We start from the raw sequence: 27,640 nt of genomic DNA on the forward strand, positions 1-27,640 counted from the left end.
ATAGGTAACAGCAGAAGAAATACAAATAGTCAATAAACATAAAGATATTCAGCTTCAAGAAATACAAATAGTCAATAAACATAAAGATATTCAGCTTCATTAATAAAGAAGGAAACATTGAAGTGCCAGTGAGAGGTACTATTTATTACCTGTAAGATTGGCAAAAGTGAAGAGAACATATACTATTCAGTGTGAGAAGGCTAAGGTCGGGGTATAAATGACCAGACTTTTTTTTTCTGCATAACAATTTGATAATGTCTTTCTTTTTTTTTGAGACAGAGTCTCGCTCTGACATCTGGGCTGGAGTGCAGTGGCGCGATCTTGTCACACTGCAACCTTCACCTCCTGGGTTCAAGCGATTCTCATGCCTCAGCCTTCCAAGTAGCTGGGAATTCAGGCATGCATCACCATGCCTGGCTAATTTTTGGATTTTTAGTAGAGATGGAGTTTCACCATGTTGGCCAGGCTGGTTTTCAATTGCTGACCTCAAGTGATCCACCCGCCTTGGCCTCCGAAAGTGCTGGGATTACAGCCGTGAGCCACCGCACCCAGCCAGTGTATCTTATTCTGATGTGAACTGTAAACTATGATGGCAAGATTTGGAGAAACAAGTACTATCAGGCATGGTGGGAGTGTAAATTGGCACCATCTTATAGAGGGCAATTTGGCATTCTCTTCTATTACAAATGCATATACCCTTTGACCAAGTAATCCACTTTTAGGAATTCCTCTGACAGATGTATCCACATATGTGGAAATAACCAGGAACAAGTTTATTTATTACAGCTTTGTATATAATGATGACACATGTTTTCTTGAAATTTTTTTGGCACAAAATAACAGTCTGATAATATGTTCTTTTTCCTTTAAAAAAATTCCACCGCTATATTCTTTGTCTTTTATATCTTAAAACAGTACAGACTGTGGCCAGTGGCCGAACTCTAGTCCATGGCTTGTTTTTGTATGGCACTTGAACTAAGAATGATTTTTACAATTTTAAAGAGTTGTGAAACAAACCCCAGAACAATAAAGAAGAATATGATACAGAGATCATATATGGCTTGCAAAGTTTAAAATATTTATCTGGCCCTTCACATAAAGTTTGCTGACCCTATTGTAAAAGCTCTTCACAACCCCTTATTATTTTACTCTTCTTATTTACTCTCTCTGCCTGGTGAGATACAGGCTGAAAAGATTCTTCTTGTATCTCCTTACCTTCTTAAACTCACTGCTTGTGGCCAGTGGAATGTACCTGTGATCTTAGGAAGTTTGAGGGAGCTAGGGCTGAGAGTAATCCGTGTGTGTGTATGTGTGTGGGTCTCTCCTCTATGTGATGGATGCTGTGTTTTTGTTGTTTTTTTGAGACTGAGTCTTGCTCTGTCACCCAGGCTGGAGTGCAGTGACACGATCTTGGCTCTCTGCAAGCTCCGCCTCCCGGGTTCACGCTGTTCTCCTGCCTCAGCCTCCCCAGTAGCTGGGACTACAGGTGCTCGCCACCACACCCGGCTAAATTTTTGTATTTTTAGTGGAGATGGGGTTTCATCGTGTTAGCCAGGATGGTCTCAATCTCCTGACCTCGTGATCCACCCGCCTCAGCCTCCCAAAGTGCTGGGATTACAGGCGTGAGCCACCGCGCCCGGCCTGTATGCTGTGTTTTTAGGAAAGATAGTAGGTTTATGACTATATAGCTTTGTTTTATTTACCCTATATTATCTCTTCCACATTGTTTTTTGTGCCTACTGCCTAATTTTTGTGACAACTGCTTCCATAAGGGCATCCTTGCTGCTTTGAGAGCGAACCATCCCTGGGCTTCATGGTTGCTGGGTAGTTTCACATGAAGCTGTTGCAGTCTTTCTGGGAGGTGCTTTCCTAATAATTCTGATCTTTTCCTAATAGAAATTTCTGGATAATTTCCAGTTTTCAGTGGTACTTTCATTTATCCCGATTTTATATTTTTCTAGGTTATTTCTTTTGGCATTTGGAATAGGGAAGTCTATTGAAGTCCTTAGCTCTTTTTCCTTAGAAGTCTTCTGTATTTCCTATTTCCAAATTCTTAAGGATTCCTTATTTATATTCTTTTTTTTGCACCCTCTGAAGAATCAACCTTATATTGACAAAATATATTTTTGCATTTTTGGGTGACATTTACAAGTCCTTAATTTCTGAGTCTTGAGTATTTTGGTTAGCAATAGTTAAGACATGTGCTAGACATATACTAACTTGTAGTGCATTTGAAATAACATTGCATTTGGCTACCGAGATTTTATACCCCTCAAATAATCTTAGACCTTGGAAATAAAGGGGTAATAATAATAATTACTTGTTTTAGTTACTGTACTAGGTGTCTTTATGTATATTATTTTTAATCCTCACCCAATTTTATAAAAAGTATTATTTCTCATGTTTTTTTTTCAGTGGAGGAAACCAGGACTCAGCAAAGTTATATTAACTAGTATGTGAACTCTGTGGTTCAGGAGCATCTCTGTATAGTGCTGCCATCTAGTCTTGTCTCCTCATTTTCCATGAAATAAGGAGACTGAGGCCGGGCCCGGTGGCTCACGCCTGTAATCACAGCACTTTGGGAGGCTGAGGTGGGCGGAACACGAGGTCAGGAGTTTGAGATCAGCCTGACCAACATGGTGAAACCCTGTCTCTACTAAAAATACAAAAATTAGCTGGGTGTGGTGGTATGCGCCTATAATCCCAGCTACTTGGGAGGCTGAAGCAGGAGATTCGCTTGAACCCAGGAGGTGGAGGTTGCAGTGAGCTGAGATTGTGCCACTGCACTCCAGCCTGGACGACAGAGCGAGACTCTGTATCAAAAGAAAAAAAAAAAGAAAAAAGAAAAAAAAAGAGAGACTGAGTCTAGTGAAGCCAGTAGACTTCCTCATGATCACACAGCTAGTTAGCAGCAGAATGAGGACTTGGATCCCTGAACTCCTGACTCACATTCCGGTGCACTTTTCACTACAGCAAGACACCTTGGCTCCTGAGCCCCAAGTGACAGCCCCAAACAGCTGTGTTTATCTATCTTGCATGTCCCAGCTTGTTTTGCTAGCTGAGCAAAAACTACTTAAAAGGATCCTCAGTCTTCACCTTCCCACTGCCTTCTACTTACACTCATATACTCCCACTTGCCCCATGAATAACTTCACAGAAACAATTGTGCAGTGTCACTAAGCCTTTCTCTGGTGTCAGAGTTACTCCCTGAGAGAACATTCACTTCCTCGTGACTCCGGTTTACTGGTCAGATTGACTTTCCTTCTCTTCTCTTTGATCGGAATCTTAGTTGTTTAGGCAGGAATTTGAGGAGCAGATGTTATGCCCCTTGAACAGGCCCTTTAATTCTCCTTAGTACTGTGTCTAATGACTCTTAATCCTGTCCTTTTAACTCTGTGTCTAGCAGATTTCAGAGTGAAGTGAGGCAGGAATGATGAGCTTGATGGTGAACATTTCATTTTAATGTTGGCAAAGTAGTCTACAGAGAGTACATGACAAACAATGAGACAGAGGGAAAATGTTAAAAGTGTTCCTATATAGCAGAAAACAATGTGAATATTAGTGTGGGATCACTGAATTTTTGGGTTTCCCACCAAATGTAGATAGAACAGTTTGGTTGATTAGTTGGCCAGAGATATGGAGCCTTTAACTCTTTCTACTTTCTCTTCTTAAACTTTTCTGTTTTTTTAGATTTTCATTTCCCTTTTAAAATAAAAATAAATCATCAGAAGAAACAAAGTGATCTCTTATTTTTCATGGTTACTGGAGAAAATTACACTTCCCCCAAATGGGAGTAGCATTAACAAGGATATATCCTGTGAACTGATTCATTCCATTCTTTCTTTAAAGGCTTTGGTTAGCACTCTGAACTTTCTGATTATCAGATCTCATGTGTTTGCTAAGATATAAAATAACAAATTAGACATAATTCCCTATAGTTTTCTCAGTTTCTGATTAATTGCCTGAAATTCGATCTATCAGTCAGTGTTTGATTAGAATAGAGAAATCACATATAATTTGAACAAGGAAAGATTAATACAAAGAATTGCTAGCTATAACAAGGTTTTGGAGTAATGAGGATTGGCTAGTAAAAAGTACAGAGAACTCTAAGGAATATAAGAATAACAGATAAAAGGAACATCAACCCCTGGGGTTGAGATACAATGTCCAAGGCCTCTGGGATTAAGATCCAGACCCTGTTTGAGGGGGCATGGCTGTGGCTCACTGAATGAAGAGAAGTTGCTGCGGTAGAGATCTGTCTCATCAGAGTCACTCTTCTATAATACTGCCTTGTGGAGGTACTGGTGGAAGATACTGGGTGCTGCTGACTGCTATGCACTTCAGGAGCCTGACAATGGAGCGAATTGCACAGGTGCTGGATCCGGACACTGGAGAAGCTGTGTTGCAGTACAGGAGCCTGCAAAGAGGAACATACAAAACTCTTGGAAAGAAGAGGAAAATCTCCTCCTCTTACAGTGTAAATCTAACATCGTGCCAACTAGCAAAGGAAAAATGTTTAAAGGGTCCGAGTTCATTTCTGCAGAGCAGACTGGAAAGGGTGAATTCGGAGCTGAGAGACAATAAGTGGACAACTGGCACATTTGGTCAAACTTGTAATTTTTTATCTTAGATAGACGAATTTAAACACAAGTCCATAGGTGTTTTCCTTACAAGCTTACGTTTAAATTTGGGATCCTGGTCAGAATTTTGCTAAGGACTTCATTCTTTCCCAGTATTTCAGGAAGGATACCATGGGGCCAGAGCCAGTTTTCTTTTTTGGAAGGTCCTGGGCTGTTGCCCCTTTTGCTTTTCTGGGCTCCTTTCTCATGGGCATCTGTTTTGAAAGCTTCATTTCCTCATCTGCTTTGACACTTTAATCTTGGGCATTGTAGTGAAATGCTTCATATTGTCACACATTCTAATCTCAGAGACCAGTGAAATCTTTTTGAATTTTCTTGGCCATTGGAATCAGTACTCTGGAATCAGTACATTAAGAATGGTTTTTAAAAAACTATCAGCTAGAATTTCAACATTTTAGAAGAAATGGTCAGTATACATTTGGAGAAGAGTTTCTAGCTAGTGGTAGCTGTGCAGAAAAGCAGTTTTATTGATAAGTATCTGATTTGGATTTAGGAAAAAGCTAGGAGGAAAAATTCTATTGAGGTCTGGCCAGATAGGCATAAGTTTTATTTTTCCTTTATATTCTGTGTCCAAAAGACAAATTGTCATGAGTTAATTTTTTTTTCTGATGTATCCATTTTTTTCTCAGCTTTGGAATTAGAGGTGTAGAAAGTAAATGGGACTCAACAGCCTAAGATTTTGTTTAAAAAGATGTTCTTATTTATTTATTTATATTAAAAAAATTTCTAAACTTTTTTTTGGCAAGAAACTGTCAACATTTTCATTTTTGATAGACAAATTTTATATTTGGGGTTTTGATTATTAAGTTGTTTCTCTATCAGAATTTCTTATGGATTTTTCTAATAATCTCTAATGTGTTTAATTATTTGCTTTTGGTTTGTGTTTATTTTGGGATTACTTTTTTAAGAGAATGGCACCTGTGACAGCATACTGTTAATATTACCCTTGTATCGTAGTTTACCATGCCATCTCTGAATAATATTATAGACCATTTTGGAGCATGGTGAATAACAAATTTTTACCTCAGGAGTTCACTTGAATAGTCATTTTTATATTTGTGACTGCACGTCACTTTTAGGGGCTGTACTTTCTTAGTACTGGTAGCATTATTATCCAGTGGACTCTTACAGCTTTCATTAGGTTTTCTTTTGTTTTTGTTCTTTAAAGAACATTTTACTTAACTTAGTATTTCATTTTGCATCTACATTATGAGGCAGTAAGAGTCTTCTGTTTTTCTAAAGTTGAGACTGCTTTATATTTATTTCATGTTATCTACAGCTGCCGTGTTCAATACATTAGCCGCTAGCCACATGTGGTTATTTAAATAAGATAAAATAAAATAAAAAATTAGCCGGGTGTGGTGGCTCACGCCTGTCATCCCAGCACTTTGGGAGGCTGAAGTGGGTGGATCACGAGATCAGTAGATTGAGACCATCCTGGCTAAGTCGGTGAAACCTCATCTCTACTAAAAATACAAAAAATTATCTGGGCGTGGTGGCAGGCATCTGTAGTCCCAGCTACTCAGGAGGCTAAGGCAGGGGAATGGTGTGAACCTGGGAGGCAGAGCTTGCAGTGAACCAAGATCACGCCACTGCACTCCAGCCTGGGCGACAGAGCGAGACTCCATCTCAAAAAAAAAAAAAAAAATTAAGTTCTTTAGTTGCACTAGCTGTATTTCAAATACTTGATGGATACATGTGGCTAGTGGCTACCATAATGGATAGCACAGATATGAAACATTTCCTTGTCATAGAAAGTTCTGTCGGATAGTGCTGGTCTGTAGCATATAAGACGGTATCTTAGTCTGCTTCAGCTGCTAAAACAGAATACCATAAATTGGGTAGCTTAAACAGTAGATTTGACCAGGCGTGGTGGCTTATGCCTGTATTCCTAGCACTTTGGGAGGCTGAGGCAGGTGGATCACTTGAGCTCAGGAGTTTGAGACCAGCCTGGGCAACATGGCAAAACTTTGTCTCTATAAAAATTAGCCAGGCATGGTGGTGCACACCTGTAGTCCCAGCTACTTGGGAGGCTGAGGTGGGAGAATTGTTTGAATTCGGGAGGCAGAAGTTGCAGTGAGCCATGATTGCACCACTGCACTCCAGCCTGGACGACACAGTGAGACTCTGTCTGAAAGAAACAAAACAAAACAGAAAACAATAGATATTTCTCACAGTTCTGGAGTCTGGAGGTGCAAGATCAAAGTGCTGGCAAATTATGTTTCTTAAAGAGGGCCTGCTTCCTAGATTGGAAATGGCCATCTTCTCTCAGTATCCTCACATGGTAGGGAGAAAAGCAGCTCTAGTGTCTCTTCTTATAAAGGAACTAATGCCACCATAGGGGCTCTGTTCTCATGATCTCATCTATACCTAATTCTCTCCTAAGGGCCACGCCTCCCAATATCCTCACTTTGGGGGTTAGGGCTTTATCATATGAATTTTTTTTTTTTTTTTTTTGAGACAGTGTCTCACTCTGTCGCCCAGGCTAGAGTACAGTAGCATAATCTCAGCTCACTGCAAGCTCCGCCTCCTGGGTTCATGCCATTCTCCTGCCTCAGCCTCCTGAGTAGCTGGGACTACAGATGCCCACCACCACACCCGGCTAATTTTTTGTATTTTTAGTAGAGACAGGGTTTTACCATGTCAGCCAGGATGGCCTCGATCTCCTGACCTCATGATCCACCTGCCTCAGCCTCCCAAAGTGCTGGGATTACAGGCATGAGCCACCGCGCCCAGCCTATCATATGAATTTTGAGGGAACACAAACATGCAGTCTGTAGCAGATGGTAATAGGCTCATATGTTGCACTTGTTGATGTAAATGTGATAGCTTGCTTTCTCTCCAAGGACAGATTTTTAAATATTTAAATACTAATAATTTTTCAGGTTCTGTGGGAATTTTATAATTTATAGTTTCCAAACTTAAAATAATCTATAATCTATTTTGTCCTAACAATTACAAACATATTTTTTATTTCAGATTGTATATATTCCTACCACATAGAGATAATTACTGCTTTAAAAAGTTTTATTTTTTAATTTTATTTCACATATTGACATTAAATTTTTATTGACACATAATAATTGTACATATATATGGGGTACAGTATGATATTTCAATACATGCACTCAATGTGTAATGATCAAATCGGTAATTTGCGTAATTATTTCTTTGTAGGGAGAAAATTCACAATTGGTACTCTTCTGGATGTTTTCAAATATATAATACATTATTGTTAACTATACTCATCCTACTATGCAATAGGACACCAGAACTTATTCCTGGGTTCTACATCTGTTTATTAAACCAACTAAGGATTGGAAATATTGGAAAAAAAATTGCATCTGTACTGAACATGTACAGACTTTTTTCTTGTCATTATTCCTTACACGATATAGTACAGTAACTATTTGCATGACATTTGCTTTAGGTATTATGAGTGATCTAGAGTTGATATGAAGTATATGGGAGGATGTGCAAAGGTGATGTGCAAATACTATGTCATTTTATATCAGGGACTTGAGTGTTCTTTGTTATCCTCAGAAGATCCTGGAACTAGTCCCCCATGGATACTGAGGGATGACTGTATAGTCCTATCCTCACGGAACTTTCATTCTAATAAGGGAAGACTGACTATAAACAAAATATATATAATAGATAGTGGTAAGTGCCGTGGAGAAGTAACAAATGGGGCAGAGTGAATTATACAGCTCCATTCTTAGAAACCTTGGAGTACTTTTCTTAGTTTATACTTGTGATGGGTTTCCTTTTGTCTCCTTTATTACATGGGACTCTGACATGTGCCCATAGCTAGGGTGGCAGTAGGATCTACCCGAAAAGCATCCTGTTGATACAGGACCACAGCATCCTGTTGTTCTCGAGCCTATAAAGAAAGCTAATGGTCTTGCTTCTCTTAACTGTGGCCTCCTACACTGTTTTTTGGATGATTGGCGATGTCTTAGATACTCTATTTCTTTGGAACTTTGAATGTACAACACTTTACTAGCAAATTAGCAATGGAAGCAGAGCAAAAATGTACAGAGAAAACAGAATGCATAACTCTGATGGAATTGAAGCCATGAGGCAGCAGAACGCTTAAATAGGCAGAGTGGGAGAATTAGAGGGAATTTAATTGGGAATAACAGAAGTAATAGTTAACAGAGACAGAATACTTGAGTCATATAATTGCAAAGCAGAGTTGGGAGCAACAGATGCTAAAGAGTAGTTGCTGTAGTTCCTCTTTGGGTTGTAGGAGCAGTTGTCATATTACTATATAGCTACTGAATGAAGAAGAGTTCTTAGTGAGGCCTGAATGAACAGCCCTTCTTAGTACTCTGTGTGACCCCATTTGACCTTTTAAGAAATCTCTAAGTAAATAAATAGTCCCTAAGGTAAATTAAGTTTTTCTCTGCTATTTTTTTGCTTGAGAGAGCTATAATTGTAAGAGACTTCTATTTCTGAACATTTTGGTGCTTGCCAATATTTGGTAATATTTATGTTTCCTGTATTTGTAATGAACATTCTTCTTCCTGTACATTTTTTGTTAAATTACTGTTTAATGCATAGTTCACCTTTTGTTGTATAAAATTGCCGCAGATTAATGTATACGCATTGGCAATGGGTAAATAGAATTTTTTACATTATTAAAAACTGAAGGATGCCCATGTAAGCAAAAAAAAACAAAAACAAAAAAAACACCAAAAAAACCCTCTAACCCCTCAAACAATTTAAACCACAAAACATTTTACATGTACTTACTAGTTTATTCTGAGAATTTTCCAGCCTTCAAGAATTAAATTATACTGTAAAGTACAGTAGTGTACCCATTTGATATCCTTACTGGTGAATTAAGGGCCTTAATATAAAATTGCTTCAGATGTCTCTAATTTTTATAGTGTTTAAATTAAAATATAATATTTAGAAAATTATGATACTACTAAGGCTATAGCTTGAGGACTAATCATAAAATGAATACATCCCTGTAATTGCTATCCAAATAGAAGAAGTAGAGTGTTACCAGTGTCAGAAACCTGTTTACCAGATATTACCCACAACCTTGTCATCTTGACTACTTGCACCATAGATTACTTTTGCCTATATTTAAATATTACTGAAATGGGTGAATACAGCATATTTTTTTTTGTCTGGCTTCTTTCACTTGATTATATTTGTAAAATATATCCATACTGTTTATAGCAAAAATTTGTACATTTCAATTGCTATACAGTGTGCTACTGTATGAATATACATCTACTTAGCTATTTTCTGCCTATGGACATTTGACTTATTTCCAGTTTGGGGCGATTATGAGTAGTTTTTCTGTGAACATTCTTGTAGATGTCATTTGGAACATATATTTGCTTTTCTGTTTGGTATATACTTGGTAGTGGAATTGCAAGGTCATTGATTATGCGTACATTCTGCTTTAGCAAGTATTTTTTTGTTTGTTTGTTTTTTTTTTGAGACCGAGTCTCACTCTGTTTCCCAGGCTGGAGTGCAGTGGCACGATCTCAGCTCACTGCAACCTTTGTCTCCTGGGTTCAGTTCTTCTGCCTCAGCCTTCTGAGTAGCTGGGACTACAGGCATGAGCCACCATGCATGGCTGATTTTTGTGTTTTTAGGTTTTAGGGTTTTGCCATGTGGGCCAGGCTGGTCTCAAACTCATGAACTCAAGTGATTCACCTGCTTCTTCCCAAAGTGGTGGAATTACAGGTGTGAGCCACGGCACCCGCCCATTAGCAGGTATTTCTAATAGATTTTGAAAATGATTGTACCAATCTACCCTCCTACCCATAGTCCACAAAAGTTACCTTACATCTTTGCCAACACTTTGTGTTGTCAGCCTTTTAAATTTTAGTCATTTTGGTGGATATATAGTAGTATTTCATTGTAGCTTTATTTTGAATTTTTGTGATGCATGATGAGATTAGATAACTTCTTATAACATTATTGGGTATTTGGATATCCTTTCTCAAATGGATAAATCTTTTGGTCTTTTTACTGGTGGTTGCCTTTTTTTTTTTTTAATACCATTTAATAGATTTTAAAAATATGGTGGATCTGGGGACTTTCATTGGTTAAATAGGAGGCACATATTCACTCACAATTTTTGGCTTTTTTTTTCACTGTTTTTCACTGTTTGTGATGTCTTTTGATGAATAGAAGTTCCTAATTTTGATGAAGGTAACATTTGCGTTCTTTTTTTTATGGTTAGAATTTTTTTGTTTTCTGTTTAAGAAAATTTTTCTTTAACCCCGTGTTGTCAATTTTATCTTCCAGTTTAGCTATATTACTTTTAAAAGTTAATAATTAATGCCTACAGTGTACCTGGAATTGATTTTTATGTGTGTTGTAAAATAAGGACAAAGATTTGTTATTTACAATGTCAGATTGACTCAGCATCATTCATTGAAAAGACTTCTTCTATCACTTTTGTCATAAATCAAGTGGCCTTTTTCTTGTCATATTGCACTGTCAAGGACCTCTATTATATGTTGAATAGAAGTGTTGAAAATAGGTTTTCTTATCTTGCTCCTGATGTCAGAGGAAATGTTTTTAACATGTCAACATTAAGGAAGATATTTGTTACAGTTTTTTTAAAATGATACTCTTTATCAAATTAAAAACTTTCCCTTTACTTCCTAATTTGCCAGGAGGTTTTAAGAAATTATTAGTGGATATCCCAAGTTTAAATACAAATTTTATTGAAGTACAATTTATATGCAAGATCTTGCCATTCTTGTTTTTGTTTTTTTGTTTTTGAGAGGGAGTGTCGCCCAGGCTGGAGTGCAGTGGCCGGATCTCAGCTCACTGCAAGCTCCGCCTCCCGGATTTACCGCCATTCTCCTGCCTCAGCCTCCCGAGTAGCTGGGACTACAGGCACCCGCCACCTCGCCCGGCTAGTTTTTTGTGTTTTTTAGTAGAGACGGGATTTCACCGGGTTAGCCAGGATGGTCTCGATCTCCTGACCTCGTGATTCGCCCGTCTCGGCCTCCCAAAGTGCTGGGATTACAGGCTTGAGCCACCGCGCCCGGCCGATTTTGCCATTCTTCAGGGCTTGACTTGAATGCTTTGATATTTGCATACACTTGCTTAAGTATCACTGAAAACAAATATACCCATCTCATCAGAAAGTTCTCTTGATTCCTTTTCGTTCCATGTCCCTCCTTCCCGTAGAGGCAAGTACTTTAAAATTTTTATTGCCATAATATTTTACTATTTTTTGACTTTATGTAATTGGGATTATATCATCTATAGTGTGTATCTTTTTTGTTTTACTCAATAAAATGTTTATGATGTTTATCCATGTATTTCATTGCATGAATATACCAAATGTACAAATTATATATACAACGTGTAAAGTGTACAATTGATTGATTAATTGAGACAGAGTCTCACTCTGTTGCCCAGGCTGGAGTGCAGTGGCACGATCTTGGCTCACTGCAACCTCTGCCTCCCGGATTCAAGAAGTTCTCTTGCCTCAGCCTCCATAGTAGCTGGGATTACAGACACTCGTCTCCATGCCTGGTTAATTTTTTTGTACTTTCAGTAGAGACAGGGTTTTGCCACTTTGGCCAGGTTAATCTCAACCTCCTGGCCTCAAGTGATCCGCCCGTATCCAAAGGACTGGGATTACAGGGGTCAGCCATCGTGTCTGGCCAAGTGTACAATTTAGATTATTGTTTTCAGCTTTTGGGCATAATGAATAAGGCTGCTTTGAACATTTTCGTATGAGCCTTTTTGTATGCTATGAACCTACCTAGGAATAGAACTGTTGAGTCATAGGATAGGTACGTGTTTACCTTTATATGAGACTGCCAAACAGTTCTCCAGCCTATTTTTTTATCTTACACTTTACCAGTTGTGTATGAGAATTCTAATTGCTCCACATTCTTGACAATATTTGATATTGTCAGTATCTTTGATTTAACCATTTTAGTGGGTGAGTATAACATGATACCTTGTGTTTTTTTGTTTTTGCATTTCACAAATGATTAATGATGTGAAGCACCTTTTAATGTTTTTGTAGAGCACTTGAATATATTTTGTGAAGTATCTGTTTTTACACTTTTAGTGGGTTGTTGGTCTTTTTATTCTTTTTTTTTTTTGTAATTAATGTATTTTAGGAGATACCCATACACACACAGCAATAATCTTTTGCATTACAAATATTTTCTCCTACTCTCTAACTTGGTCTATTCATATCCTTTTTTTCTTTTCTTTTTCTTTTTTTTTTTTTTTGAGACTGAGTTTCCCTTTTGTTCCCCAAGCTGGAGTGCAATGGCATGATCTCGGCTCACTGTACCCTCCGCCTCCTGGGTTCAAGCGATTCTCCTGCCTCAGCCTCCCGAGTAGCTGGGGTTACAGGTGTGTGCCATCACGCCCAGCTGATTTTCTGTATTTTTAGTAGAAACAGGGTTTCACCATGTTAGCTAGGCTGGTCTCGAGCTCCTGACCTCAGGTGATCTGCCCGCCTCTGCCTCCCAAAGTGCTGGGATTATAGGCGTGAGCCACCGCGCCTGGCCTTATATTCTTATTGTTGTCTTTTGATATGTTTTATCAGATGCCTGAATTACTTTTCTTCCTTTATGCTGGATTTTTAGAAAGTCACATGAATTGACTTGAATATTAAATCTGTCTTGCTTTCCTGGAATACATTTTACATGATTGTGATATCTTTTCCTTTTATGTATATTGCTGGATTCCATTTGCTAATATTTTGTTTGGAGTATTTTGTATCTGTGTTCATGAGAGATAGATATAGTTTGCTGTTTCTAGCTTTTGGAAACATATGTTTAGATCATTGATTAAAACAGTTTTTTGTAATATATGTACTCAACTCCGTAAATTTTCTATTAAATAGCTTTAGGTACATGTCACAAGTTCTAATTCATTGTGTTTTCATTATCATTCAGTTAACATTTTCTAATTTCTATTGTGTTTTTTTTTCCTTTGATCTGAGGATTACTTGTAGGTATCTTGCTTTATTTTCAAACATTCAGCGGTTTTCAGATTATTTTTGAAAATTTATTTGTAACGATTCCACTAGGATTAGAGAACATATTCTATATGATTTTAGGTTTTTGACATTTATTGAGACTTGATTTACAGATTTGCATATGTCAGTTTTTTAAACATTATTTGTATACTTGAATGCATTTTTTGTTATGCATCCAACATAGGTAAATTAAGTTTATTGTGTTGTTCTAATCTTCTCTATCCTTATTGATCTTTAAAAATTGGCTGGTAGTATCAGTTACTGGAAAAGAGATGTTAAAATCTCCCAGTGTGATTGTAGATTTGCCTGTTTCTCCTTTTAGTTTTGTAATTTTTTGCTTTATGTATTTGGAGGAATGTCACTAGGCACGAGCACACTTAGAATTATTGTATCTGCCTGGTAGATTTCCCCATTTGTTATTATGAATTTTTTAAAAAAATCTTCAACTTTTATTTTAAGTTCTGCGGCTACATGTGCTGGATGTGCAGGTTTGTTATGTAGGTAAATGTGTGCCATAGTGGTTTGCTGCACCGATTATCCCATCACCTAGGTATTAAGCCCAGCATCCATTAACTATTCTTCCTGATGCTCTCCCCCTGCCACCCAAGCCCCAATGTGTGTTGTTCCCCTACATGTGTTGTTCCCCCACATGTCCGTGTGTTCCCATCATTCAGCTCCCACTTACAAGTGAGAACATGCAGCGTTTGGTTTTCTGTTTCTGCATTTGTTTGCTGAGGATAATGGTGAAAGTTCCTTTTTATCTCCAGTAATGTTCCTTTATTATTATTATTATTATTATTATTATTATTATTATTATTATTATTTTGAGATGGAGTCTCGCTCTGTCACCCAGGCTGGAGTGCAGTGGGCAGTCTGGGCTCACTGCAAGCTCCGCCTCCCGGGTTCACACCATTCTCCTGCCTCAGCCTCCCGAGTAGCTGGGACTATAGGCATGCGCCACCACGCCCGGCTAATTTTTTTGTATTTTTAGTAGAGACAGGGTTTCACCATGTTAGCCAGGATGGTCTCGAGCTCCTGACCTCGTGATCCGCCCGCCTCGGCCTCCCAAAGTGCTGGGATTACAAGCTTGAGCCACTGCGCTCGGCCTATTTTATTATTTTTTATTTTTAGTTTTTGAGACAGAGTCTTACTCTATTGCCCAGGCTGGAGTGCAGTGGCATGATCTCAGCTCATTGCAACCTCCACCTCCCAGATTCCAGTGATTCTCATGCCTAAGCCTTCTGAGTAGCTGGGATTACAAGTGTGCGCTACCACGCCTGGCTAATTTTTTGTATTTTTAGTAGAGACAGGGTTTCGCTATATTGACCAGGCTGGCCTCAAGTGATCCACCTGCCTTGGCCTTCCACAATGCTGGGATTACAGATGTGAGCCTTGGCACCCATCCTCATTCCTTGATTTTTTTTTTTTTTTTTTAGATGGAGTTTCACTCTTATTGCCCGGGCTGGAGTGCAGTGGCGTGATCTGGCTCACCACAACCTCCACCCTCCCAGGTTCAAGCGATTCTCCTGCCTCAGCCTCCCGAGTAGCTGGGATTACAGGCATGCGCCACCACGCCCAGCTAGTTTTTTTTGCTTTTTTAGTGAAGATGGGGTTTCTCCATGTTTGTCAGGCTGGTCTCAAATTCCTGACCTCAGGTGATCCGCCTACCTCAGCCTCCCAAAGTGCTGGGATTACAATATGAGCTACCGTGCCCGGTCTGCATTAATTTTTAATATTATGTTTTCTCTTCTCTGTCAGTTTGTTAGTTTATTGTCTTTTACTATTCTTTTAGTCGTTAGCCTAAAGATTACAACTTAACAAAGTCTGTTAAAATTAGTACTTCCCAGTCAATACAAAGGCTTTGGATTATTAACTACACGTAACTGCATTTACTCCCTCCTGCCGTTTTGCTGCTGTTCTCACATATAGTTGTCCCCTTGGTGTAGGCAAGGATCCCTGTCAGTATTCAAATTTGTGTATACCCAAGTCCTGCAGTTGGTCCTGAGGAATCCACCTGTGGGAAAAGCCAGCCTTTTGTATATGCAAGTTTTGCATCCTGTGAATACTATAGTGAATACTATATACGATGTTTTATTGTTTCTTTTTTCTTCGTCTTCTTTTTTTTTTTTTTTTTTTTCTGAGACGGAATCTCGCTCTGTCAGCCAGGCTGGAGTGCAGTGGAGCAATCTTGACTCATTGCGACCTCTGCCTCCCAGGATCAAGCAATTCTCCTGCCTCAGCCTCCCAAGTAGCTGGGACTACAGGTGCATGCCAGCACACCTGGCTAATTTTTTGTATTTTTAGTAGAGACGGGGTTTCACCACGTTAGTCAGGATTGTATTGATTTCGACCTCGTGATCCACCTACCTCGGCCTCCCAAACTGTGGCATGAGTCACTGTGCCCCGCCTTTTCTTCTTTTTTTTAGAGATTGCTCTGTTACGTAGGCTGGAGTGTAGTGATGTGATCATAGCTCATTGCATAACTGGGATTATGAGCACGAGCCACTGTTCCTGGCAGAATACTGTATTTTTGATCTGTATGTGGTTGAGAAAAATCGGTGTAGAAGTGGACCCGTGCAGTACAAACCTGTGTTGTTCAAGGGTCCTCTTTACTTTTACATATTGGTATATGCATTTTAAACCGTTCAGATGGTATTGTTATTTCATGCAGTCAGTATTCATAACTTATTTGTTCATTTACTTGTATATTCTCCCTTTCTGTTATTCTTTGTGCCATACTCTGTACTTTTTTATTGGGGATCATTTTCTTTCTACCTGGAGAATTCTGTGTAATATCTCTTTTAAAGCAAGTCAACTGTTGACAAATTCTGTTAGTTTTAGTTTTTCTGAAAACATCTTTATTTTGCCTTTATTTTAAGTGATTCTGTAATTCTAGCTACTCACTTATTTCTTGACCTCCTTATTTAAAATATTTATCCCTGTCCTCTTACCTTCCTAGGTTTATTTCCCCCACATACTTACTACCATTTTTTCATATAATATATTTTACTTGTTTATTAGCTTAGTATTGATTTTGTGAGGAAAGGCTCACCATAGTTGGCAGGTTGGATCTTCAGCAGCAACAACAGTTAGGTCAAGTTAAGAGTTGCTGTTGGGCTCATCTATAACTTCTGTTGATGCCACCATGACGATTTCATTTACAAGCCTATTAACAGTGGGGTGGATGATGTCAGCCAAACTGACCAAGTCACTTTGCATGGTTATTCATTGCCTTTTTTGAGGTTGATGCTTTCTGGGATTAACTTGTGACCCAAAAAGCTTCATACTTGTCCCCTTTCATATATCTATCTACATGCATCTTCTCCTCATCTCCTTGTCTCAATCTCCTGTTCTTTTATAGGGTTTATCTCTCATTTTCTGGGAAGGTTGTATCTTACCAGTGTGTGTGCTCCTTCTTGCTCACCTGATTGAATTAATGTGATATTTAGACCATGGATCAACATGAATTTCTTTGGATTGTTCATATGCCTTGGGACTCTAAAGGCTGGAAAATTAATAATAGCCTTGATTCATGCATGTAAATGTATGCTGTTGTTAGTTGGATGTGACTGTCAGCTGCTCTTAGTCCTCCTTAATAGGGGCAGAAAAAATGCTTCATGAGATCAATGACTGCATACCGCTTATCTGACAGAGACCAATAACCCCGTCTTTATATGCTGCCAAAGAGACTCTCTGGATTTCACATTATAGTCTTTAATTGGTGATTTATCATTCTCACCCTTTCATTGTTTTTCTCCGTTGCATTGACTGCTCCTAGCAACAGCTATCCAATTCCTAGTCCTTTTAATTACTTCTGTGTACTTCACAAATGCCTGAAATATTGCACCTGCCGTGGCTTCTCTTTCACCAACAAAAGTTTCAGCAATTGTGGTTGCCCTGCTGTGGCATGTTAGGGACTATGTGCCACCAGTAATGGGTTTCTCATTGCTAGCCGGTTTTTGATTGATACAGCATCAAATTCTCATTGGGAGTCAAAACTTCACAGGACCACTTTTGGTATCAACTCTCCCAGGTCAGGTTTCCCAAAAACACACTTTGAAATGTCTGTGTTTGCATGACAGAAGTTTATATTGGGGAGTGTTTCTGGGATCAATCCCCGTGAGAGAGGGTACAAGGGAAACAGCATTAGGAAGATGGGGAAATTGAATTGCCATGTAGTTGCCATAGCAGCAACAACTGTTCCACAGGGAGATCTGAAGGTAGAATAACCCATCTGAGATATTCCAGGAATAGACTGTTCTACTGTATATTGGTCAGTCATTGAATGTGGGCTGTTTTGGGGTGGTATAATAGTGTAACCTTTAGTAAGGGAATTGCAACTCAGGGAAATTCCTGAGGGTTCCGCTATTAGCCATCAGTAGGCAAAATCCCAGAAGCTAGGAGAATGAGCACTTCACTTCTGAAAGGGGAGTTCTGGGTAGCACACCACTGTTTTCACTACAGCCACAATTGGCCACATGAGTTTTAGTGGAGTGGTGAGGGTGGAAAGATATTGTATGCTAGAGAATTAAAGGAGGAGATGAGGAGGCTTGAAAACTTGTTCAAACAGCTTAGCTGTGAAGGGGAGGAGAGAGAGAAGATAGTCGGTAGAAGTTCCTGAGGAGACTGAGAGAGATGAGATCCAGGATATAAGGATGATTTGCCATGGGCTGGAAGAGGTTCATTTCTACCATTGTAATGAAAGAGGAGGAGGAAGAAAGTTCAAGTAAAGATAAGTTTATAAGGATAATGAGAGGAAGTTGAGGCAGTTCTTGTTTCTTCTGAGAAAGAGCCAGAAGATTCAACAGCTGAAAGAGGGAGAGTTGGTTGGGTTGGAGATACAAGGTAATTAGAGAGATTTTTAATAGATTGCAGTGGAGAGTGGGAAGAGAGAACTACCAGAATAGTCAGTGGTTGGTTGTGGTTTTTTTTTTGTGTGTGTGTGTGTGACAGAGTTTTGCTCTTGTTGCCCAGGCTGGAGTGCAGTGATGCAATCTCAGCTCACTGCAACTTCTGCCTCCCAGGTTCAAGCAATTCTCCTGGCTTTACCTCCCAAGTAGCTGGGATTACAGGCACCTGCTACCATGCCCGGCTAATTTTTTGTATTTTTGTTAGAGACAGGGTTTCACCATGTTGGCCAGGCTGGTTTTGAACTCCTGACCTCAGGTGATCCATCTGCCTCAGCCTCCCAAAGTGTTGGGATTATAGGCGTGAGCCACCTCGCTCGGCTGCCAGTGGGTATTTAGAATGCATTTGAGGTTGATGTTCCTGATTTTGTGAAATTATCAATTTGTGCATTTGTGTAACATTTTTTTTCTGGCAATACTTACTGTAGTAAAATTATAAACATTGTGCTCAGTATCTTACCAATTTTCCTTTTCTTTTTGTGCAGCCACCAGATCAAGTCATTACAGTATAGTAACACAGGAGACATGATTCTTGTTGTATCTGGAAGCTCTCAGGCCAAGGTGATTGACAGAGATGGTTTTGAGGTAATGGAATGTATAAAAGGAGACCAGTATATTGTGGACATGGCCAACACCAAGGTAAGCATTAAACAGAATATTTTAATGAATTAAATTAATTCAGCACACATTTATTAACAACTATTTGAGTTATCATGTAATAATTCACCCCAAAAGTTAGTGTCATAAAACAATAGCAATTTATTTGTTCTCACAATTGTGTGGATTGGCTGGGAAGTTCTGCTTCATACAGTATCAGCTGGAGCACTAGGATGGCTATAAGATACAAAATGGGCCCAGATGGTTTGCAGTCGATGTCCTGCTCCATGGCATCTCTCTCTGTCTTTGCCTCTTCCTTACTTCTACCCACCCCTTCCCTTCTTGCTGGCTCGCTCTCTCTCTCTCTCTCTCTTTTTCTCTTGCCACATGTCTAGTTTGGGTCTTTTTACAGTGTCTTAGTAGGTGTATTATTCTGTTCTCATGCTGCTAATAATGACCTGTTTGATACTGGATAATTTATAAAGGAAAGAGGTTAATTGACTCACAGTTCTACATGGCTGGAGAGGCCTCACGATCATGGAGGAAGGCGAGGAGGTGCGAAGTCGTATCTTACATGGTGGCAGGCAGGAGAGAGCACTTGCAGGGGAACTCCCATTTATAAAACTATCAGATCTCATGAGACTTATTCACTACCATGAGAATAGCATGGGAGAAACTGCCTCCATGATTCAATTATCTCCACCTGGCCCCGCCCTTGACACATGGGAATTATTACAATTCAAGATGAGATTTGGGTGGGAACACAACCAAACCATATCATTCTGCTCTGGCCCCTCCCAAATCTCATGTCCTCACATTTCAAAACCAACCATGCCTTCCCCAAAGTCCCCCAAACTCTTCTTTCAGCATTAACTCGAAAGTCCATAGTCCAAAGTCTCATCTGAGACAAGGCAAGTCCTTCCCACCTATGAGCCTGTAAAATCAAAAGCAAGTTAGTTACTTTCTAGATACACAGGAATACAAGCACTGGGTAAATACACCCATTCCAAATGGGTGAAAGTAGCCAAAGCAAAAGGGCTGCAGGCCCCATGCAAGTCCAAAATCCAGCAGGCAAATCTTAAAGCTCCAAAATGACCTCCTTTGACTCTATGTGTCACATCTGGGTGATGCAAGAAGTGGGTTCCCATGGTCTTGGGCAGCCCAGCCCCTGTGGCTTTGCAGGGTACAGCCCCCTTTCAGACTGCATCGAGTGTCTGCAGCTTTTCCAGGCACACAGTGCAAGCTGTCAGTGGATCTACCATTCTGGGGTCTGGAGGATGGCAGCCCTTGTCTCAGAGCTCTACTTGGCAGTACCCCAGTGGGGACTCTGTGTGAGGGCTCCAACCCCATATTTCCCTTCGACACCGTCTTACCAGAGGTTCTCCATGAGGGCCTCGCCCCTGCAGCAAACTTCTACCTGGATTTCCAGACGTCTCCATACGTCTTCTGAAATCTAGGCGGAGGTTCCCAAACCTTAATTCTTGACTTCTGTGCATCTTCAGGCTCTACACCACCTGGAACCTGCCAAGTCTTGAGACTTGCACCCTCTGAAGCCATGGCCTGAGGTGTACAAGGGCCCCTTTTACCTATGGCAGGAGCAGCTGGGATGCAGGGCACCAAGTTCTTAGGCTGTACACAGCAGGGGATCCTGGACCCACAAAACTATTTTTTCCTTCTAGGCCTCCAGGCCTGTGATGGGAGGGTCTGTTGTGAAGATCTCTAACATGCCCTGGAGACGTTTGCCCCATTGTCTTGGTGATTAACATTTGGCTCCTCATTACTTAGGCAAATTTCTACAACCCAATCTCCTCAGAAAATAGGTTTTTCTTTTCTGTTGCATCATCAGGCTACAAATTTTCTGAACTATTCTGTGCTTCTTCTTGAATGCTTTGCAGTTTAGAAATTTCTTCTGCCAGATACCTTAAATCATCTCTCTCAAGTTCAAAGTTCCACAGATCTCTAGGGAACTCTAGAAAAAAATTCTGATTTTCATTCTTTTCCCCCATCTTGTGCCCTTTTCTAATACAGGGGCACAATGCCTCCAGTGTCTTTGCATAGTGAGAGTGACTTTACTCCATTTCCCAACAAATTCCTCATCTCCATCTGAGACCACCTCAGCCTGGACCTCCTTGTCTGTATCACTGTTAACATTTTGGTCAAAGCCATTCAACAATTCTCTAGGAAGTTCTAAACTTTCCCACATTTTCCTGTCCTCTTCTGAGCCTTCCAAACTGTTCCAGCCTCTCCTTGTTACCCAGTTGCAAAGTTGCTTCCACATTTTCGGGTATCTTTACAGCAGCACCCCACTCTACTGGTACCAATTTATTGTATTAGTCTGTTCTCACACTGCAGATAAAGACATATCTGAGACTGGGTAATTTATAAAGGAAAGAGGTTGAATTGACTCACAGTTCTGCATGGCTGGGGAGGCCTCACAATTATGGTGGAAGGCGAGGAGGTACAAAATCATGTCTCACATAGCAGCAGGCAAGAGAGAGCACGTGCAGGGGAACTCCCATTTATAAAACCATCAGATCTCATGAGACTTATTCACTACCACGAGAACAGTATGGGGGGAACCATCCCCATGATTCATTTATCTGCACCTGGCCCTGCCCTTGATACATGGGAATTATTGCAATGCAAGGTGAGATTTGGGTGGGGACACATCCAAACCGTATCAGTAGGTTTTGACTTCTTACTTGATTGCTAGGTTGCATGGAGGACAAACATGAAAATTAATTAAGTAGCTTAATATCTGGCTTCAAATCTTAGGATCAGAGGGCCAGCTCAAATTTGCAGGGAGGGGAGGTAGATCCCGCCATTTTATGGGTGAATGGCAAAATCAAACAGAAATTATATAGGATGGGAAATACTGATTCAGGCATCTTTGGAAACATTCTCTTCAGTTAATTTTTGTGCTAGGCTTTAGGTCAAGAAGGGGAGAGACAGCTGACATGCTGTGGTACACATCTGTAGTTCCAGCTACTTGGAAAGCTGAGGCAGGAGGATTGCTTGATCCCAGGAGTTTGAGGTTGTAGTGTGCGATGATCGTGCTTGTGAATAGCCACTAGCCACTGAACTCCAGCTTGGGCAACACTTGAGACACCCTGTGTCTTAATTTCAGAAAAAAAAAGGAAAGAAAGTGATCTCAGTTTTTAATGTAAATATTTTTAATGGGATAATGATATTTTAAAATTAATGTATATTATATATCATTTAACTATAGGTCAATAATTTTATAAAACTTAAGGTACGAAAAACATTTATTTTTGCTAACATTTCTGTGAGTTGACTGTTCTTGGCTTGATGAGGCTCCAGGCTACAGATAGAGTCTAGGTATGTTTTCTGTGTGTTTGTTCCCCCTTGGATCAGTGGACTACATGAGGATGTGTTTTTGTCACAGTGATAGAATCACAAGGAAACTCCAGTTCAGGAAGTACATTTTAAGCCATTGCTTATATCATGTCCACTAACATTCAGTCAGCCAAAACACATACCTTGTCCATGGCTAACATTGATAGTATAGATAAATATACCTGATCTCTAGCAGGAGGAACTGCATTGTCTTGGGGAAAGGTTGTAGATATAGGGAGGGGTGATGGTTTGGGAACAATAATGTAGTCTGTCACAAACATATTAAAGTGTAACTGGATATGGTTGATGCAGAATTTTGAGCCTTTGATTCTGATTTTTATTCTTTTCCCCCATCTAGTGCCCTTTTCTAATACAGTAATTCTCATGATTTTTGTCTGAATTGAAATCTTCTGTGAGATTAGATTGTCTATGAAAATACAGTCGATCCTCTTTGTTTGCAGCTTTTGTATTTGTGAACTGACCTACTATTTTTTGTAATCCCCAAATCAGTACTCATAGCACTTTCATAGCCATGTGCTTGCACAGAGTGACAAAGAATTTGAGTTTGAACAGGGTGATATTCTGCCTTCTTTTTCAGCTCTCATACAATAGCCAGGTATCCTTTTTGTTGTCTATTTAATGCCATGCTTTTCCTATTTTTGTACAGTTTGTTGGTTGTTTTGCGATTTAAATTAGCCCCCACGCATAGTGCTGAAGTGCTGCTTAGCATTCATAAGTCCGAGAAGTCTGTGATGTGCCTTACAGAGAAAATACATGCATTAAATAAACTTCATTCAGGCGTGAATGCTGTAGTGCCATTGGGTGTGAGTTCAATGTTAATGAATCAACAATATGTATTATTTATTTATTTATTTAAATTTTTTTTTTTTTTTTTGGAGATAGAGTCTCACTCTTGCTCAGGCTGGAGTGCAGTGGTGCAGTCTTGTCTCACTGCAACCTCTGCCTCCTGAGTTCAAATGATTCTCCTGCCTTAGCCTCCTGAGTAGCTAAGACTACAGGCATGTGCCACCATGACTGGCTAATTTGTTTTCTTTTTTTTTGTATTTTTAGTAGAGACGGGGTTTCACCATGTTGGCCAGGCTGGTCTCAAGCTCCTGACCTCAAATGATCCACCTGCTGTGGCTTCCCAAAGTGCTGGGATTATAGGCGTTAGCCACTGCGCCTAGCCAGCAATATATATTAAATAAGCACACATACAACAAAATTAGGTGTTGGTAAGTTTACAAAAATGTGACCAGTGGCTTGCTGAAACCTAACTTTTTATTTACTAATTCAGTGTTCATGGAACTTTATAGACCGTAACTACACTGAATAATGAGAATCTGCTGGAATATTTTTAGGTGCTGTAGATGAACCATTGGATCAAATTATTATAGTATGTTTCAGACTGCTCTATGTTGAACCCTAGTGAAGTGCCTCTCAAACCCTAATAAGGATCACAATCTCATGTCCTTTCTTTTGTTATTGAATGCCCAGTATGTGTTAGCGATTCAAACAAAGTTCAAATATAATTTTTTTTTTTTTTTTTGAGACAGAGTCCAGCTCTGTCACCCCAGCTGGAGAGTGCAGTGGCATGATCTCGGCTCAGTACAACCTCCGCCTCCCGGGTTCAAGCGATTCTCCTGTCTCAGCATCCTGAGTAGCTGGGATTACAGGTGCCCGCCACCACGCTTGGCTAATTTTTGTGTTTTTAGTAGAGACGGGGTTTTGCCAGGTTGTCCAGGCTGGTCTCGAATTCCTGACCTCATGTGATCTGCCTGTGTTGGCCTCCTAAAGTGCCGGGGTTACAGGCGTGAGCCACCATGCCCGGCCTTGACTTTTTAATAATAACCATTCTGACTGGTGTGAGATGGTATGCTATTGTGGTTTTGATTTGCATTTCTCTAATGATCAGTGATATTGAGCTTTTTTTCATATGCTTGTTGGCTGCATGTATGTCTTCTTTTTAAGTGTCTCTTTATGTTCTTTGCCCACTTTCTAATGAGATTTTTTTTTTCTTGTAAATTTGTTTAAGTTCCTTATCGGTGTTGGACATTAGATCTTTGTCACATGCATTGTTTATAAAAATTTTCTCCCATTCTCTACGTTGTCTGTTAAAGTGTCTTTTGCTGTGCAGAAGCTTCAAGAAGAAAGGAATCCGACTGGTTCTGTGTCTGTCTCTTTTGGCATTCTTAGACTTATGTAGTCATCAATATAGAAAGATGACTAGAAAAGTAGGACAAGAATAGCAGAAATCTACATAAAAATGTAGGAAATTAAAATTAATTACCAGCATACAAAAAACTGCTATAACTCACCCCTCCTTGCCAAATATTCTCTCTTTTGATTTTGAAATCATGGCTTATGTGTACTTTCTCCATTTCTCAGATGTAAATATAATTAATTGACTGTTTATTTGTCTAGGAAGTGTTACTGATATCTTAATTGTAGTCATTGGCTTGAATGATGGGTTTTGGTAATTCAACTACTATTACTTGAAAGTAGTGCATTTCATAGGATACTGTTATAAAATCTTTTTAACCTCTTTTCTGATTCCAGGAGTAATTAGTAATCGTGGTTTACTGGAAAATTCAGTGAATAGGGTGTTAAAGGAAGCAATTTATTAATACTATATCTAATCTATCATGATAAAATATACTTCATATATAAACAGGCCCTCCTAATTATATTGTTAAATTGTTATATTATTAAATTTGTATCTGTATTCTTTATATCATTTTATATGTTTATGTATATATATATGAAATTATGTATATATATATATATTTTTTTTTTGAGAAAGTATCTAGTTCTGTCACCAGGCTGGAGTGCAGTGGTGTAATCTCGGCTCACTGCAACCTCTGCCTCCTGGGTTCAAGTGATTCCCCTGCCTCAGCCTCCCAAGTAGGTGGGACTACAGCCTCCCAAGTAGCTGGGACTACTTTTATTGAAATGTACAATAAAACACCACCACGCCTGGCTAATTTTTTGTATTTTAGTAGAGGTGGGGTTTCACCATGTTGGCTAGGATGGTCTCGATCTCTTGACCTTGTGATCCGCCTGTCTCAGCCTCCCAAAGTGTTGGGATTACAGGCGTGAGCCACCGCGCCTGGCCTATATGTATGTATTTTGAAAGAATACTTACAGGTTCCACTTATACCCACTTATAGGTGAGAACATGCAGTATTTGGTTTTCTGTTACTGTGTTAGTTTGTATAGGATAATGTCCTTAGGATACATCCATGTTACTGTGGAGGACGTGGTCTCATTCTTTCTTCATGGCTGCATAGTGTTCCATGGTGTATATATGCCATACTATTTGGTACTATGCTGTTTACCTGGGCGATGAAATAATCTGTATGCCAAAGCCTTGTGACATGCAATTTACCTGTATGACAAACCTGCACATATACTCTGGAACCTAAAATAAGAGTGAAAAAAAGATACTTTACCTATCCTCTGCAACAAAATAATATCAATACATGAAAAACAACGTAAGAAAACTATATGAAATTTTAGATAAATGTTTATCTGCTGTCTAGTTTAAGGAAGATAACTGTCCAAGCATAGAAGTTATCAAAATTAAAAGGCAGACTACAGGGAAAAGTAATACAGGGTTAATATACTTAATATATACATGTTGTGCTTGAAAAAGAATGAGATGGACCTGGTATATTGACATGGTAAGAAATCTGAAACCAAAATAGGCATCCACAATTAAAACAACAAAACTATATATTATGCTACTGTATAATAATAAATTTTGTAAAAAAGAGTACTTGTAGGGGTATAGAAATACATACTGGTCTATGACCCAGTGCATTATAGGGCAAGTATTTACACTCATACCTTAAACAATTTTTTGTTTTTAATTTTTGTGGGTTTTGTTGTTGTTGTTTGTTTGTTTGTTTTTGTTTTTTTGAGATGGAGTCTCAGTCTGTCACCCAGGCTGGAGTGCAGTGGTGCGATCTCAGCTCACTGCAACCTCTGCTTCCCGGGTGCAAGCTATTCTCCTGCCTCAGCCTCCTGAGTAGCTGGTGATTACAGGTGCACTTCACCATGCCCGGCTAAGTTTTGTGTTTTTAGTAGAGATGGGGTTTCACCATGTTGGTCAGGCTGGTCTTAAACTTCTGACCTCATGATCTGCCCACCTCAGTCTCCCGAAGTGCTAGGATTACAGGCATGAACCACTGTGCCCAGCCCAGTAGGTGTATATATTTATGGTGTACATGAAGTGTTGTCTTTTGAGACAGGGGCTTGCCCTTTTGCCCAGGCTACAGTGCAGTGTCCTGCTCCTCCTATGCTCAAGCTGTTCTCCCACCTTAGCCTCCCGAGTAGCTGGGACATTGGTATGCACCATCATTCCAAACGAATTAAAAAAAAAATTTTGTGTATGCATGGAGGCGACGTCTCAATATGTTGCCCGTGCTGGTCTCGAACTCCTGGGTTCAAGCTATCCTCCTACCTTGGCCTCCCAAAGTGCTGGGATTGTAGGTGTGAGCCACCATGCCTAGCCCATCAGTTATTTTGACACAGGCATGCAATGCATAATAATCACATCAGGGTAAATGGGTTATCCATCACATCAAGCATTTATCCTTTGTGTTACTAAAAACCCAATTATACTCTAAGGTATTTTGAAGTGTACAGTAAATTACCATTGAATGTTGTCACCCTGTTGCACCATCAAATACTATATCTTATTCATTCCATCTAACTATATTTTCTACCTATGGAAACCATCCCCGGCCAGGCGCGGTGGCTCACACCTGTAATCCTAGCACTTTGGGAGGCCAAGGCGGGTGAATCACCTGAGGTCAGGAGTTCAAGACCAGCCTGGCCAACATGGTGAAACCCCATCTCTACTAAAAATACAAAAATTAGCTGGGTGTGGTGGCGGGTGCCTGTAATTCCAGCTACTCGGGAGGGAGGCTGAGGCAGGAGAATCGCTCGAACCTGGGATGCAGAGGTTGCGGTGAGCTGAAATCACGCTATTGCACTCCAGCCTGGGAGACAACAGCAAGACCCCGTCTTAAAAAACAAAAAAAAAAAAAAAAAAGAAACCATCTCCACTCCCCCATCCCCCCACTGCCTTTCCCAGCCTCTGGTAGCTATCATTCTACTTTACATCTTTGTGAGTT

General features: G+C 39.7%; 1 protein-coding gene across 5 annotated transcripts in view; it reads left to right on the forward strand.

Moving 5' to 3' along the window:
• The window catches only part of WDR70 (WD repeat domain 70), a 381,158-nt gene that overhangs the window by 75,214 nt on the left and 278,304 nt on the right, over positions 1 to 27,640 (forward strand). For all 5 annotated transcript variants that reach the window (XM_003899590.5, XM_017959497.3, XM_021939307.2 and 2 more), the window contains one exon: positions 19,031 to 19,184. In XM_003899590.5, the coding sequence (XP_003899639.2) occupies positions 19,031 to 19,184 (154 nt within the window). The remainder of the gene's footprint in view (positions 1 to 19,030; positions 19,185 to 27,640) is intronic.

This window comes from Papio anubis, chromosome 5 (assembly GCF_008728515.1).
Source record: "Papio anubis isolate 15944 chromosome 5, Panubis1.0, whole genome shotgun sequence".
Taxonomy (NCBI): domain Eukaryota; kingdom Metazoa; phylum Chordata; class Mammalia; order Primates; family Cercopithecidae; genus Papio; species Papio anubis.